Source organism: Struthio camelus, chromosome 2 (assembly GCF_040807025.1).
Source record: "Struthio camelus isolate bStrCam1 chromosome 2, bStrCam1.hap1, whole genome shotgun sequence".
Taxonomy (NCBI): Eukaryota; Metazoa; Chordata; class Aves; order Struthioniformes; family Struthionidae; genus Struthio; species Struthio camelus.
In genome coordinates this window covers 129,512,083-129,526,281 of record NC_090943.1, presented here as the reverse complement: position 1 = coordinate 129,526,281, position 14,199 = coordinate 129,512,083, and the positions used below count along the sequence as shown (strand labels likewise).

General features: G+C 37.1%; 1 protein-coding gene across 9 annotated transcripts in view; it reads right to left on the bottom strand.

Annotated features, from left to right (window-relative positions):
• The window catches only part of STAU2 (staufen double-stranded RNA binding protein 2), a 171,899-nt gene that overhangs the window by 81,398 nt on the left and 76,302 nt on the right, over window positions 1-14,199 (bottom strand). For all 9 annotated transcript variants that reach the window (XR_011139188.1, XR_011139187.1, XM_068932499.1 and 6 more), the window contains exon 11: window positions 13,474-13,534. Coding sequence is in view for 7 of the 9 variants with exons in the window: in XM_068932499.1 (XP_068788600.1) it covers window positions 13,474-13,534 (61 nt within the window). In the remaining 2 variants the exon portion in view is untranslated. The remainder of the gene's footprint in view (window positions 1-13,473; window positions 13,535-14,199) is intronic.

The window sequence follows — 14,199 nt, the reverse complement described above, 5'->3', positions numbered from 1 at the left end:
CTAGGGGGCAAAGACTGATGTTGTCTTCTGAATTAAGGTAGGTAATTCCACTGATGCTGACAGAATTTGAATGAGTTAAGTACAGAAGGACAAGGTCCCAAGTTTTGACCTTGCTTGTTCCGCACAATGCAGAAGAGTGTAACAGGTAACATCTGAGGCATGACTCCACTTTGCCGCTGGAGGAAAACAAAGCCAAAGACTGCTCAGGAGCCTACAGACAGCAAACCACATGGTACTCCATACCACTGCTTTAGAGAGAAAGTGTAGATGCCTACAGTCGCATTTGTAATAGGCATATATATATATATACATAGGCTGAGACAGATGTATTTATTACTCAACTGAGTAATCAACTCTCTGTCCTTTCTACATGGGGCTACGGAGTCTGGTCAGTCCCTGACCTCCAACCCAAGGGCACTTCATCCATGCTGACAGCTAACTCCAAGAGGAGAGACTCCTGCACTGAACTCTCTAGAGCAGGGCACAAATTCAGGACAATGTTATTGCGGAGGATGGAGGATAAAGTTCCTAAAATTTCTTTTTCCCCAGTAGAATTTTTGTCCCATGTGGGACATTTAGAATATAACCCTGCAGATATAACTATTGTGTCAACAGGCAACATTATTTTATAGTGCGTAATCCATACCACAGAGTTATTATATACCCTCTTCTGAGGCTATAATCCCTGAGGTCTGTCATTTTTCATTTTTTTTAAATAGTCTTGTACTTGAGATAACAAGAATAAAAATCAAAATAGATATTACAAATATTGGCTGTTAAAGTTTGGTTGCAAAAATAAACAGTAACAACAATACTAAGTGATAGGTGTTCAGTACATCCTAAGAGGTACCTCGCCTACTGTAAATCTGTTTTTCTCCAAAAACGTGAGAAACAGAAAATTTAAACAGAAGTAAAACAATATACTTGTTTAGAAATAATGTATTACTCCCCCAAAAATCAACTTTAGAAAAAAATAGCACAACGTTAACTTGAAAAAAAGTTTAAAGAGGTTTAAAACCAAATCCAGTACTGCAGATGTCTGTTTCATTGATGTAATATTACTTAAAACAAACATTTTACATGCTTTCTCAGCCATTTCACTGTTTTTACATGATCCACCCAAATATCTAACTGCTGTCTGGAACAATAGATTGGAACACTTCCAGATTACTAAGCTTTCTAAATGTTAAAATAACTAATATGCAGCATATGATGAATAAAAAGTTATTGAGTATAATATAGCAAATGTTCCTAAAGTACTGACTTTACTCTAATGGTGATGTTAAATTAATAATAATAATAGTACTTTTACACTTATGTAACACCTTTCAACTAAAGACTTCAGAGTGCTTTATAAGCAATAATGAATTTAAATCATAGGTTGGATCTGAGAGGCAGGCATTATATTACCATCACTGATTATCTCTGCAAACCAAGTAATGTAATATTCCAGACATTATATTAATATAGTCGCAAGCTATTAACATTTTATGTTCAGTGCCTATGTTTCATGAAGCTACTTAGAAACCTGCTTTAAAAAGCCAGTGAAACTTGGTCTCTTTCAAAACTGCCATCTGGCACTTATTTATTATAACTCTTTACCATTTTTAAAATGTTATTGAGGATTTTTTTAGTATCATCCCTCTTTCTTGTCTATTACAACTCTGTTGAATTCTAAAAGTGTGTATACTTAACAACTTAAGTTACTGTGGTAGTGATGTTATCACAAGATGAAGAGTATGACATCAAGAGAGGACTCACTGTGGGAACAAAAGCACTCTTCAGAAATTATCGTAATATATCCTCAAACAAGCACTTTAATAAAAATACGGGAAGAGAAATACTAAAATACTACACTCTTAACATGTTGTTTTCCATACTGCATGACAACATCACCGACGATGTGAATGACAGTTTCATACATTTGTTGGTCGCTCATCTGAAAAAAGTAGATTTTTACATTATGTCTGCTAAACATGAATTTATGCCATACTAACTTCAATATACTCTAAAGATAACATTGTAACTGTTGGGACAGTCACAGGAACTACTGTACTACCATCTACACCAATAACACTGCACCTTCTGCTGGACATAATTTAGAGGTACATTCATCAAATACGTTAAAATAATTTCCATATATATTATTTAAACCTGTGGGCAAATATGTTATGAAAATATGCAGACCAGCTAGGCAATGTAATCACTAACATTTGGAAAACCTTTTACTCATTCTTGGCAGTAATTGTTAGCAGTCTCTTAGAACCTGCTATAATCTCCGAAAATCCTAAAATAAACCAAAGACCTCTCTAACCTAAGAAGAAATTTCTTGGTCTTCTATCGCCTACTTCTGTTGTCACATGCTAGACAACGGCAAAATAGTTCAGATTCTAAGGCAAATGTTTTGATTAAAGTACCAAAGGGCTGCGCTATCCTTCACAAGCTTTCCTCTTGAAGCGTAACCTCTGCGCTTTGATCCTCCTTCTTTTCATAGTGGCAGTAGTAGAAGCAGCCTTCACAAGGTCTTTTCGAATGGTGCTGTTTTTAATCCCTGATCCTTTTTATACAGGGTTCCCCTACCTGGGAGGGTGGGAGGACCTTTCTACAGCAGTGTTCTGCCCTATCTAGACCTTTACTCCATCTAGAGCTCATAGAAAACAGCACTTGAACATCTGAGGGACTTTGTGCATGGGGGCTGTGGAGCAGGAAGGGAGAACTAGTAATGATACCAACAAATGAGCCTTCGTGTAAAAAGATTCCTCACAAATTTAATTTTTTGTTACAGGGACAGTGGCAAGTTACCCCATAGCAGTGGATTATAAAGTTAAGAAATGATCAGAGTGATGGTACATTGCTTGCAGACTCAAATGCACAAGTCTCTACATGGGTAACACAGGTGTCCCATTTTCAAATTTTTATTTTTGTCAGAAAGATTAGAAAACATGATAAGTTGAGATTTTATCATTCAACTCCAAAAGATGATCTCTCTTTCCTACTTGATCAACACTGTAGGGATGCTCTCCCTGTGCCTTCATTCAGTAACTTTTCCTGTTTCAAGGACCTGTAGTATACTCGGTCTAACCACAACTTTGTTCTTTCTTAGAGAACCGTAAGTCGCTCCCGCGGCTCCCATCTGTCCAACACTATACTTGTTGGTGTATCAGAAGCAGTGTCAGCTAATGTATGAATTGCACTGATATCCCTGATAAGCACATGCTCTTCCCTGCCCTACAATCACTGGTATGGGTCACCAGCATGAGGGAGCATTTTTGTGTCTTCTGTAGCTATGCAAAGTGGACAATGATATAATTCTGTACATGACATGCTCATAAATTAGCACCTCAGTATTTTAACTAAAACATCAATGGTGATGGATGACATTACTTATACAGAGATATAAGTGGTGCCCAGTGTCAGGTTGAGAGGCAACAAGCACAAACTCAAACACAGGAAATTCCACTTGAACATAAGACGACGCTTCTTAACTGTGAGGGTGGTTGAACAGCGGAACAGGTTGCCCAGAGAGGTTGTGGCGTCTCCATCCTTGGAGATATTCAAAAGCTGATTGGACACGGTCCTAGGTAATCTGCTCCAGGTGACCCCGCTTGAGCGGCAGGGTTGGGCGAGTGATCTCCGGAAGTCCCTTCCTATACCAACTCTTCCATGATTCTGTGGTAATCAGTATTTTGGGAACTGAATAAAAAACTCAGCCAATTATCATTAAAAAGCTTACTTTCTGATTTTGCTACCTATATTCAAATTGAGTAAAGCCTTCCTATACTGTGCTGTTGAAAATACATGGCAAAATTTTGTAGCAAGGTATTAAGCAGCAAGAGTTAGCTCAAAATCCAGCCTTGACTTCACTATAATATAAGTTTAAAAGGACAATATTTTCAGAGGTATTTTCAGAGGACTTTCAAATGGAATGACCTCTCCATAGAACTGGCAAATTCTCAACACACCTTAGAATATGGCCTATTAAAAACATCTTAGAGCAAAAAAAGAAGAGAATTTATAAAAATAAATATTTCAAAATCAAGACTGAATGATGTAAATGTTACCATAAAAAGAAATTGTTATGATTTGATACTATACTGATGGCAAAAGCTTATTTATATACTAGAGTATTGTCAAAAAAATTTATTACGACACTAGGAAACTCAGAAAACATCAGTCAAACAATTTAATAGGCAAACAGTATAGCCATTTTGTTCTCAGTAATAGTCTACACACAGTCTGGACTAGAAATGCCAAGATACAAACATTATCTACTAAACACAGCTATCTGTGGTATTTCTAAGTCACCAGCTACTCCAGTATTCAGACATCAAAAAACGTTTTGTCATTACACAATGTCCTTCAATCAGATGATCTTCTCTACATGACCTTAAACAAATTGATCCTATATAAAACCATTCATTAAAATACTAGTTTATTTAACCTTAATATAACCATGACACTGAAGTAAATACTATTTACTTCTTCATGAAGTCAGGTCTCGATATCCTTAGTTTTACTTAAGCTTTTTCTGTACAGCCAAAAATAAAATTGTAGTATCACAGGAGAGTTAAAATTCTATTCTATATATTTTTATAACATTTGGTGTTTAACTCGTGAAAAAATTGTTTTGAAATATCCAGAAGCTTTACTCCTCTACTTAGGAACATCAGATTTTGGTAAAAATAAGACTTAGTAGTTTTAACTGGGAATTTCCACAAGATATCCTATGAATTGTTCTTATAGACACAGGCAAAACACCTACATCATTATTTTTACATGACAACTTCTACATTGGAATATTCATGCAATATTTCAGTGTACCAGCAGAACCTAAGATTAAGATGAAACAGGTTCTGAAAAGAACCAATATAAATGCAAAAGGATAGTATTCTTATCAGTAGAGAGGATCAGCAAATTTTGAAGCAGGAGCAAAGCAAGCTAGTGAGTTGACAGATCAAGGTGCTTGTAAAAGCAGCAAGAAAGTGATTTTTGAGGGAGTAAAGCAATTAGGAGAGTGCCTAAGTGCAACTGGAGTGTGACCTGTGCAGCCAAGACCATTCATTAACAGCTTAAGAGGGGAACGAGAATTGTGATGATGAAAACAAAGGCATGACCTACACATAGAAGAGATGAAAGAACAAGCTAGTCTAATAGACGAGGATAGAGAGGTTGCTGAAGCTAAGAAGGTCAAGGGGGACATCAACAAGCACAGCGTAGGTATGAGTGAAGATGAAATCAGAGGAGGAGAGAGCAGTGGGGGAGTGGAAGTCATAGGGGTAAGATGTTTGATGTAAGGAAAGAGGATAGAGGTGAGAAAGGAGAATTAAGTCTTGGTTCTGACAACAATAAAGCCTCAGTTCAAGTGATTCAATTCTTCAAGGAAATTATTATCCTAGTCTAATAGTGATGCACCCGGTGGGTTCTAGGTGAGAACGGGGTTTGAGTGGGGAAAGGGAGTGGGAAAAGGAAAAAGACTTTACGAAAGTGAAAGCATTTAGAATACAGTATTAAGGTTAACTGTGGGATACTGCTCTGTTTGCCTAGGCTGAGACATAAACCTAAATGCAGAACTTTTTCAGAATTACATTCTTAAATTTGAATTTTAGAGCCAACATCAACAACAAGCTCTACCTTGCTACATAATACACAGATTTTTTTCCAAAGGAATAAAGTCTAGCGACTTTGAACAAATATAATTCATATAGAAATTTTAGAAGATTGAGAAAAGCAAAACATGAATTTCTCTGAAATTATCTCTACACCCAGAGAGGGGTATCTACTGTCAAGGTGGCTGTTCCCCCTTTATACATCAAGAGCTTAATAGTGAAGCAATCTCCTAGAAAACTCAAGGCCTGGGTTCAAGTCCTTCTCAGCCTAAAGGCAATCAAACCATAACTCTCACAGCCCAAGAGTGTGTTTCTTATATATGCATAATCCATACTACCCAAGAGCCACACAACACGTTCCTTGGAACAGCAAAGTTTAATGACCCGCAGAGAAGAGACAAAATTGGAAAAATCTCTTCCAATTTCTAAATCTGATTCTCCTGGGTCTTCCATTAGAAAGAAAATATGATTATTTCACATCCTCTGTAGAAGATGGGATGAATCTCTTTCTCTTAAAACTAGCACATAAACTCAATAGCTACAGAGGTAAGGTGTTACGCATAACCAATTTCTTTAAGAGACTCTAGTCAAGGTGGTGGCACATACACAGTGCAAACTAGTGGCTCAGCTGGTGAAACTGCTCTCTGAAACATGCAGTGATGGTATAATGCTAACCTGACGGTATGTGTTTAAAAAAAACAAAAAACACAGATGGACAGACAGAAAGCTACTGTTCTGCCTGTGCTATGTCAAATAAGCAGCGTTTTCAACCCCTCTTACTGTGGTTTCTATTCAGAATGACAAAACAACTCAATAAAACTACTGATGCATCAGTCTAACCCCTAGCAAGAGCGTATTGTAATTGACAAAGTTTAGTAAGCTTGGAAGCAATTCAAAAGTGAAGTCCAACAATACAGCAGTTAATTAGTGAGTAAAAATTGATACAATTCACTGCAAATCACCTTTGAAATACCCTCAAAACAAATGCTTTGGTAAAATATAACACAGATTCATTCCAATTAAAAATGTCTGAAATACAAAAAAAAAAAACTTTACCCACAAAACTGTAAACTTTAGTTACTGTTAACGCAAACATACAGGCATTAAATTAGCTACTAGAGGGCTTCACCAAAATTTCCAGTTAAAAAATAAACATGTAGGGGACTTTAAAAAAAAAAAACTTCATAAAACTGTTCAGTGCCAGAACTATAGAGTTCATATGAATTTTGTTTCCTCCATAGTGAAGACCTATTAATATGCCAAATTTAATGAAAATACAATATATTTTGCATTTATTTTTCTTGTCCCAGAACTGGTGAAGATGCATCTAGATAATATTTTGAATACAACCATACGGTTCCAGGTTACAGCAGCACCATGTAGTTCCACGTCTTTTATACTTCTCTTTTATATTTCTTATTATTTAGGTATATGTGAAAAAAAATCAAAATATTTATTAGTTATGGACAAATGCTGAAATTTCCTAGTCACAGATTTACAAAACTCAGTTCTGAGTATCTATTTACTTTTTTCTCATTGCTTGTTTTTTCCTGAGAACAACTGCATGAGATCAAGTATCTTTGTTCCTTAGGAGATCATCTGCTCCTGCTGCTCATTTACCGTCTGAAATCATAATCATCTGTTGGTGACAATCTAATTATCTTCACAGTAACTAATTGTGAGGTCACCAACAAATGCTTATGATTTCAGGTGGTGAACAAACAGCAGGAGCAGATGTGCTCTGAAGAACAAAGATTTTAAGTCATGCAGAATCCCAAGTAATAAAATGTTAGGCAAGAAAAACAAAGGGGCTATCTTGACAGAGGTAGGATTGTTCTGAATGTAGTTTTTTAGCATTAGTTTTTCAGTATTTGCTTTGTGACTCCCCAAAACTGATAGGAATAGATATACGAAAAGTATTTTATGGAAAATTGAGGATGGGGGAACCGATAGTAGCAGTTAGGGCCATTATTTTCTCCTGAGTAAGTCCAGTTATAAAAAGTCCAGTTACTTTTCTCTTTTAACTGTGTACATTTTTAAACACTCTGTGCCTCATCTACAGCTTCTCCTAGGACACATACTAATGTTTATGATAACCCCTACTGAGAAATATCAAACCAGAACCTGAACACGCTCCACAGAGAATATAATTTGCATCAGGATTTCTCTTTGTTTCACATTTTGGTTTTGTTGACACCTGCTTAAGTCAAATTCCCCAGAAATACATGAACATTTTGTTGACAGTAAACATCTCCTATATGGGCTGAAAACGCTTGTGATCCGCCCACAGTATCTTCAAAGTCTCTTGCAGAAGCATCAAGGACAAACATACTCAACACTTTCAGTTATTTCACATGTGAAAAACTTCTAAGATATCCAGTACTAAGAAACAAATAGTTTCTTGTTGCAAGTCATCTTTAAGATTGTGAAATGAAGAGGAATGGTAAAGAAGTGAATCTGTGGGAAGAAGCTTTGCTCCAAGGATAGCTGTGAGAGTGCTTGATAGAGAGGAACAGGAGAAGTTAGTTTTCAGGGACATTTAATAGGGAAAACTAAAAATGCATGGAGTATGTTAACGGATACAGAATAAAAGGTATTTCTCAGCAAAAAATATAAACTACATAATAAGGACACAATGGACTCTGTTCTTCAACTGTGCTAAAATAAACAGTTTCTAGGTTTTTGTTGTTGTTTTACTAAAATATACAAGTTCATTTTACTATCCCAGTTTTACTCCACACAGTTTCAGATGAAAACATAGTACGTTATGCACACGAAGAAGGAGTATTTGCCTGTAAAAGGAAACGGATCCACAGTACGTTGTCCTAACTAGACACAATTGTTATCCTCAGAGCCTGCCTTAGATTTTCAGTTAAGTCTTAGGGTCATGGCAAATGCAAACGACACATTTCTCTTATAAGCAGGGATATAGGAGTGAGGAAGCTGCTCCATTTGCCCTATTTTAAACACTGCAAGAATAGATGTACTTATGAAAAACTGTAGCACATTCATACTTGCAAGGATGCAGCATTTCTAACCTCAGACTATGGAACTTGTTAGTGACATATACCACTGCCTTAAAAACTGCACTTGACGTGCAAGTGATCTCTTCTTTCATATAGAAGAACAATACTTCAGATTTCCTCAGTTCTCCTTGACTATCAATCTCTGAAGTTATCTAGAACTGTGAGGCTGAGGGAAAGATCAACAGGTGTGCAAATGGAAAAACTTGTAACAATATTTACTAATTCTTCTTCAAGGGTCTTTATGCATTCCCTTTGTGGGAAAACAGCAGATAATGTTCCACCAGAAGAAGAGAGGGCAAAGTGCTCCTAGGTAAATATGTACTGGTGGACCGTTCTTCCCTGCCAAATATTAGAATTCTAACAGGCAATTGTGTCTGTGAAAAATAGATAATAAATTTCAAGTGAATATTCTGTAAATCTCCAAACGCTGCAATCTCCTAACCTCAACCATGTCCTGAAAGAAAGGTCTCTTCATTCGGTAGGAAGGTATGAAACGAGGTTATTGGCTCCTGAGATAACACAAAAACATACACTGCATTTTCTACCCAGCGATCTCTGGTTCCATCCTATATGTTACAAATAAATGGTACATTTTCAGAATGATATGGTATTTACATATTAAAAGAGTTGTGGTATAGAAACTAATTTTCCTTTCATACGGATGTATTATTTGGAAGACTACAATTAGGAAAATACTTTGAGATATCTGTAACAACTGTAAGCATCAAGCTGAATGAACTCAATGCAGACTCTGTCCTTGAGGACTACCATATAGTATACTTCAGCATAAATGCGTTTATGCTGCAGTATAAATATAGATTAATAGAGTGCCCATTGAAACAGTAAACTCACAATGCTAGCAGAAAGGCATTTTAATTTACAAATCTCTAGAGAGGTTTCAGTAAGAAACTCAAAAAGAAGACCTATCGGCAACTCATTCAGCCAAAAGTGATATCGCACTAAGGCTTTTAGAGATGAAAAATGCAATTCTTTGTCTTCTATGAATCTAGTGAGTGCCCTGAAGAAGACCATAAAGTGAAGAAAGACCTATCTGTCCTCCAAATTACTGTAATGGACTCATTCTTCTCCAATGATTTTTATGGAAATTACCGTTAAGCTGCAAATTTTAAAGAAAATACTCTAGAACCAGAAATGCCCTTGAGGAGGTGAGCAACTAAAAAAATCATTTTTAATGCTTGCTTACAGCATGTGAGATTCAAACCATTCCTGTTTTGCAAAAGCATAGCACAGCCCCTCTAAAAACAAAAATGAGCCATTTTAATCAGCTGATTATCATTCATTTTGCCTCTGGATCCAAATGCACAAAAAAGGAGTTAGGGGCTCAAGGGCCTGATACTTGGGTGTCAGAAGAATGGAAATGAGGGTATCTAAGAACGTCTTCCATGCATTAGAAGAACATCCCAGACTTAAAACCTCTTTCTGTACGTTGGCTTGTAGGTTTAGTCTGACTGCAAACAGGTCTATCAACAGGTCAATCTGAAAAAAGTGCTTTGGTCAGCAAAGGTTTAAAATATAGTTTTTGTTGATCTTGTCTCCTGTTGAATGAGTTTGCCTTTGTGTTCTCCTTCCAGACTTGGATTTACATGTATGATACTAAAGTTTTTTTGCTAGATAAAGTGTCAAAATGGGTTCATTTTTTCTTGCCAGTGTAGCAGATGGTCATGTCACCTGTACATACCTTTGCTACAAAACACTGCAAGGATAGGAAAGAAAAGTTTGAGAGCTTATCCTGCTGTCCCAAATGTCAATATGTTAATATGAAGGCTGGATTTGCAGACATTTCACAGGCCATGTCCTTAGAGATTTTGCCAATGCAAACAGCAATCATCTGAAAGTATTGATGGGAATTGACGACAGGGCTGGAAGGAAGTGAATACTATTAAGTCTTAGATCCTACAGAAACTTTCCCTTGCAGGGAAACACAATGGCCTATACTGAATCCAAGATCATTTTCAATAATGGTAAATTTTTTGTGCAAACTGAAGCACAAATTATTCCTCAGTTCTTCCCCAGGTCCAGGGACTAGAAAGATTGCATATGTATTGGAACACTATATTGAACCCTCCCCAAACCTGTCTTTGGGACCAAATCATTCAGATGTGGATAGGCAAAAAACAGAAGGTGGCTGATGTGCATGTCTTTGTACAATCCTCAGTTTAGGGAGATGATGTTTGGGATGAATACGAAATTCAAAATGCAACACAGTACTAGAAAAGAACGTAGGGATCCTGGAACAGCGAAGGAAGTATTATTCATATCATCTTTAGCCCTCTACACAGGAAGTCCAAAGCTGGGAAAAATCTAGTCATGAAGTCACAAGGGCTTGTTCTAGTCATCATCTACAGCACTGGAACCAAAGGGCATGTATGGTGCATAATCTAAATAAAGATTAGACCAGATTGATCCTTGTATGAAATCTCTCTCATAGCTCTTTAAAGCTGCCAGGCTCAAAACTGCATGCCATTTCCGTACATGGGGAAATGTAACAACACTTAAACACTTAAACTATTACTATAAAATTCCTCACACAGACTCACACTCTGTATATCTCATTATGCTTCTCTAGTTAATCAAGAGATTTTTTTTTTACAAACACTTTTTTTTTACAAAAAATTTACAAAAATTACACAAATTTTTAGTATTTCTGTATCTCCAATGTGTTCAGCCCTGCAGTATGTAAGCATAGTATCATTAAAAAAAATTCTTGAATTCCTCCCTACAGTTGCTAAGTAGGTGTCCAGCTCCCTCTCTTCTTCCTTCCAACTGTACCAGAAAGCTTCATTCCTGCTCTCAGATTCTCAGCTACACTCCCTAATGTCTAAGTGTACTCAGGACACAGCAGAACAAATGCAGTATTATGAATTAATTCAATAAAAGTTTGCTATCTGACAACGCGAGGAAGTCTCCAAACCACAGATGCTGATTCTTATAGAGGACTTCAACCTCCATGACTTGTGCTGAAAGAGCAATATGGTGAGACATAAGCCAGTGTTTTGGAGAGTGTCAGAGAAAACTTCTTATCACAGATGATAGAACGGCCAACCAGTACTGCTGCTGTCCTGAATCTGCTACTCATACACAAGGAAAAACTTATTGCAGATGTGGTAACCAGTAGCACCCTTGGCTTTAGCAAACATGAAATACTGATGCTCCTGAAGATTCTGAGGGAAATATGGAAGGCAGATGGTAGAGTACAGTCTCTGGGCTTCAAGAGAGTAGATTTCAGCTTATTCAAGGAGTTAGTAGATGAGATTCCAGGAAAGGCAGCTCTGAAGTATAAAGCAGCTCAAAATAGCTGACAGGTCTTTAGGGACAACCTCCTCCAAGCACAAGAACAGACTATCCTGATACTCAGGAAAACTAGTAGCCGTATCGGCAGATCACGTTGCCTAAACAGGGAACTCATGACTGAGCTCAAAAGCAAAAAGAATGTATACCGAGAGGTGGAAGCAGCTACAGGCAACAAAGAGTTTAGAAAAATTGCCCAGGCATGCAGGAAGGGTGTCATGAGAGTTAAAGCTAACCTAGAGCTGAAACTGGCAAGGAACCTCGAGGGCAGCAAGAAGAGCTTCTATCATTACACTAACAGTAAAAGAATAAACAAAGAAAATGCTGCTAAAGGAGGAGAGTGATTTCGTGACAGCAGATACAGATGCTTTTTTTGCCTTGGCCTTCACCAACAAGGTCTTCTAGGCCTTTGTGTCTATAGACAGGGTTCAAGGAAAAGAGAAACTACCACGAGTGAAAGGTCGGAGTTAGAGGTCTCTTGAAAAATTTCAGTCTGTACAAGTCCAATGGATCAGATGAGATAGATCCCAGGGTGCGAATGAGGCGGCCGATGTCATTGTAAGGTCACTCTCTATCATCTTTGAAAAGTCATGGAGGTCTCAAATGACTGGACAAAGGCAAATGTTGCACCCATGATCAAAGGCAAGAAAGACAATGTAGGGAACTGCAGGCTGGTCAGCCTCACTTTGGTCCTTGGGAAAATTGTGGCACAAGTCCTCTTAAAAACCATTTCTGGGCACATACAGAGGAAAGTGATTGGGAACAGTCCACGCGGATTTACCAAGGATGAATAATACCTGAACAACCTGATTGCTTTTTGTGATTAAGTGTCAGGATTTATGAACAGGGGAGAGTAGTGGATACCATTTACCTTGATTTTAACAAGGCTTTTGACATGGTCTCCCACAGTATCCTTTTATCCAAGTTGGGATGTTATAGTCTAGGTGAACAGACTACTAGATGGGTGAAAAACTGTTTGGATGATCAGGCTTCAAGGACAGTGGTAGGCTTGGGGGTACCTAATAATAGCTTTCCAATACCTAAGAAGATGTTGCCAGAAAAAGGGAGCCAGGTACTTTACGGAGATGCACGGCAGAAGAACAAGAGATGACAGTCATAAACTGAACCAGGAGAGGTTCGGACTGGATAAAAGGGAGGGGGGGAAAAAAAAGTGTGAGAATAATTAAAACAATGGATCAAGCTGCCCAGAGAGGCTGTGGAATCTCCATCCCTGGAACTTTTCAAGACCTGGCAGGAAAATAACTTAAGTAGCCTTGTCTGAATTCAGTGTTGACCCTGCTTTGAGTAAGTGATTGGACTAGATGACCTCTTAAAGTCTCTTACAACCTGAAGGATTCTATGATCATTTAGTAAACAAAAATCTTCTTATTCCAGCATTCATTCATGTCTATACTCACACAACACTCAAGAGTTAATTCACTGCAATAAAAAGCCTAATATATCAAGTAATCCAAATCCTAAAGAGAAAAAAAGAAGTAAAAATAAGTATGAATATAGAAAGTAATACTCACTGTTACTTGTTGGCTCAGGAAACCCAACATTCTGGCCATTCCAACTCTTATTTTCTCCGAGCTGAAACAGGTAGAAAATGATAAGTAAGTAAATGGCAAACTACATTTTAAATAAAATATTCAGATTTATAAATTTGTTTGAAAGATTCTAAAAAGGATGACTTAGTATTGACACCTCTGCTCACAAAACTTTGCTGATGTATCTTAATTTTTGGTCTAAAATAGGCTATTTGAGGATTGTACTCTTCATGAATAAACATTTACAACTATTGCCCAACACTGAAATATAAATGTTTCCCCAAGTATTAGACTCAACTCAATATGTAACCAATTCAGACTTAAAATCAAATGTTTTAAGCAGCTCTCAGTTGGGAACATACGCAGACAGTACAGCAATTACATTTTGAAACAAGAAGAACCTATTATCTGTCTATGAAAGAATGCATAAACACTATAAAGTATTTCAGGTGTAATTTTAAAATATTTACTCACTAGGAATCCATTTAATCCCTGAAGAGAAGCAATAAAGAGTCTTACAATTTTCCATGACTTTAACATATAGACCTTTGCTGAGCAGGCTAATGGCCTACAATTGGATTTCACTATGTTTAACACTGGGTATCGTTCTGACACAGAAAAGAGAAGCAATTAACACTTAAGTTCAAAATATGGCCATTCCTGAAGTCAAACACAGTAAAGATAAAATGGTATTGTTCTAGATTTCTG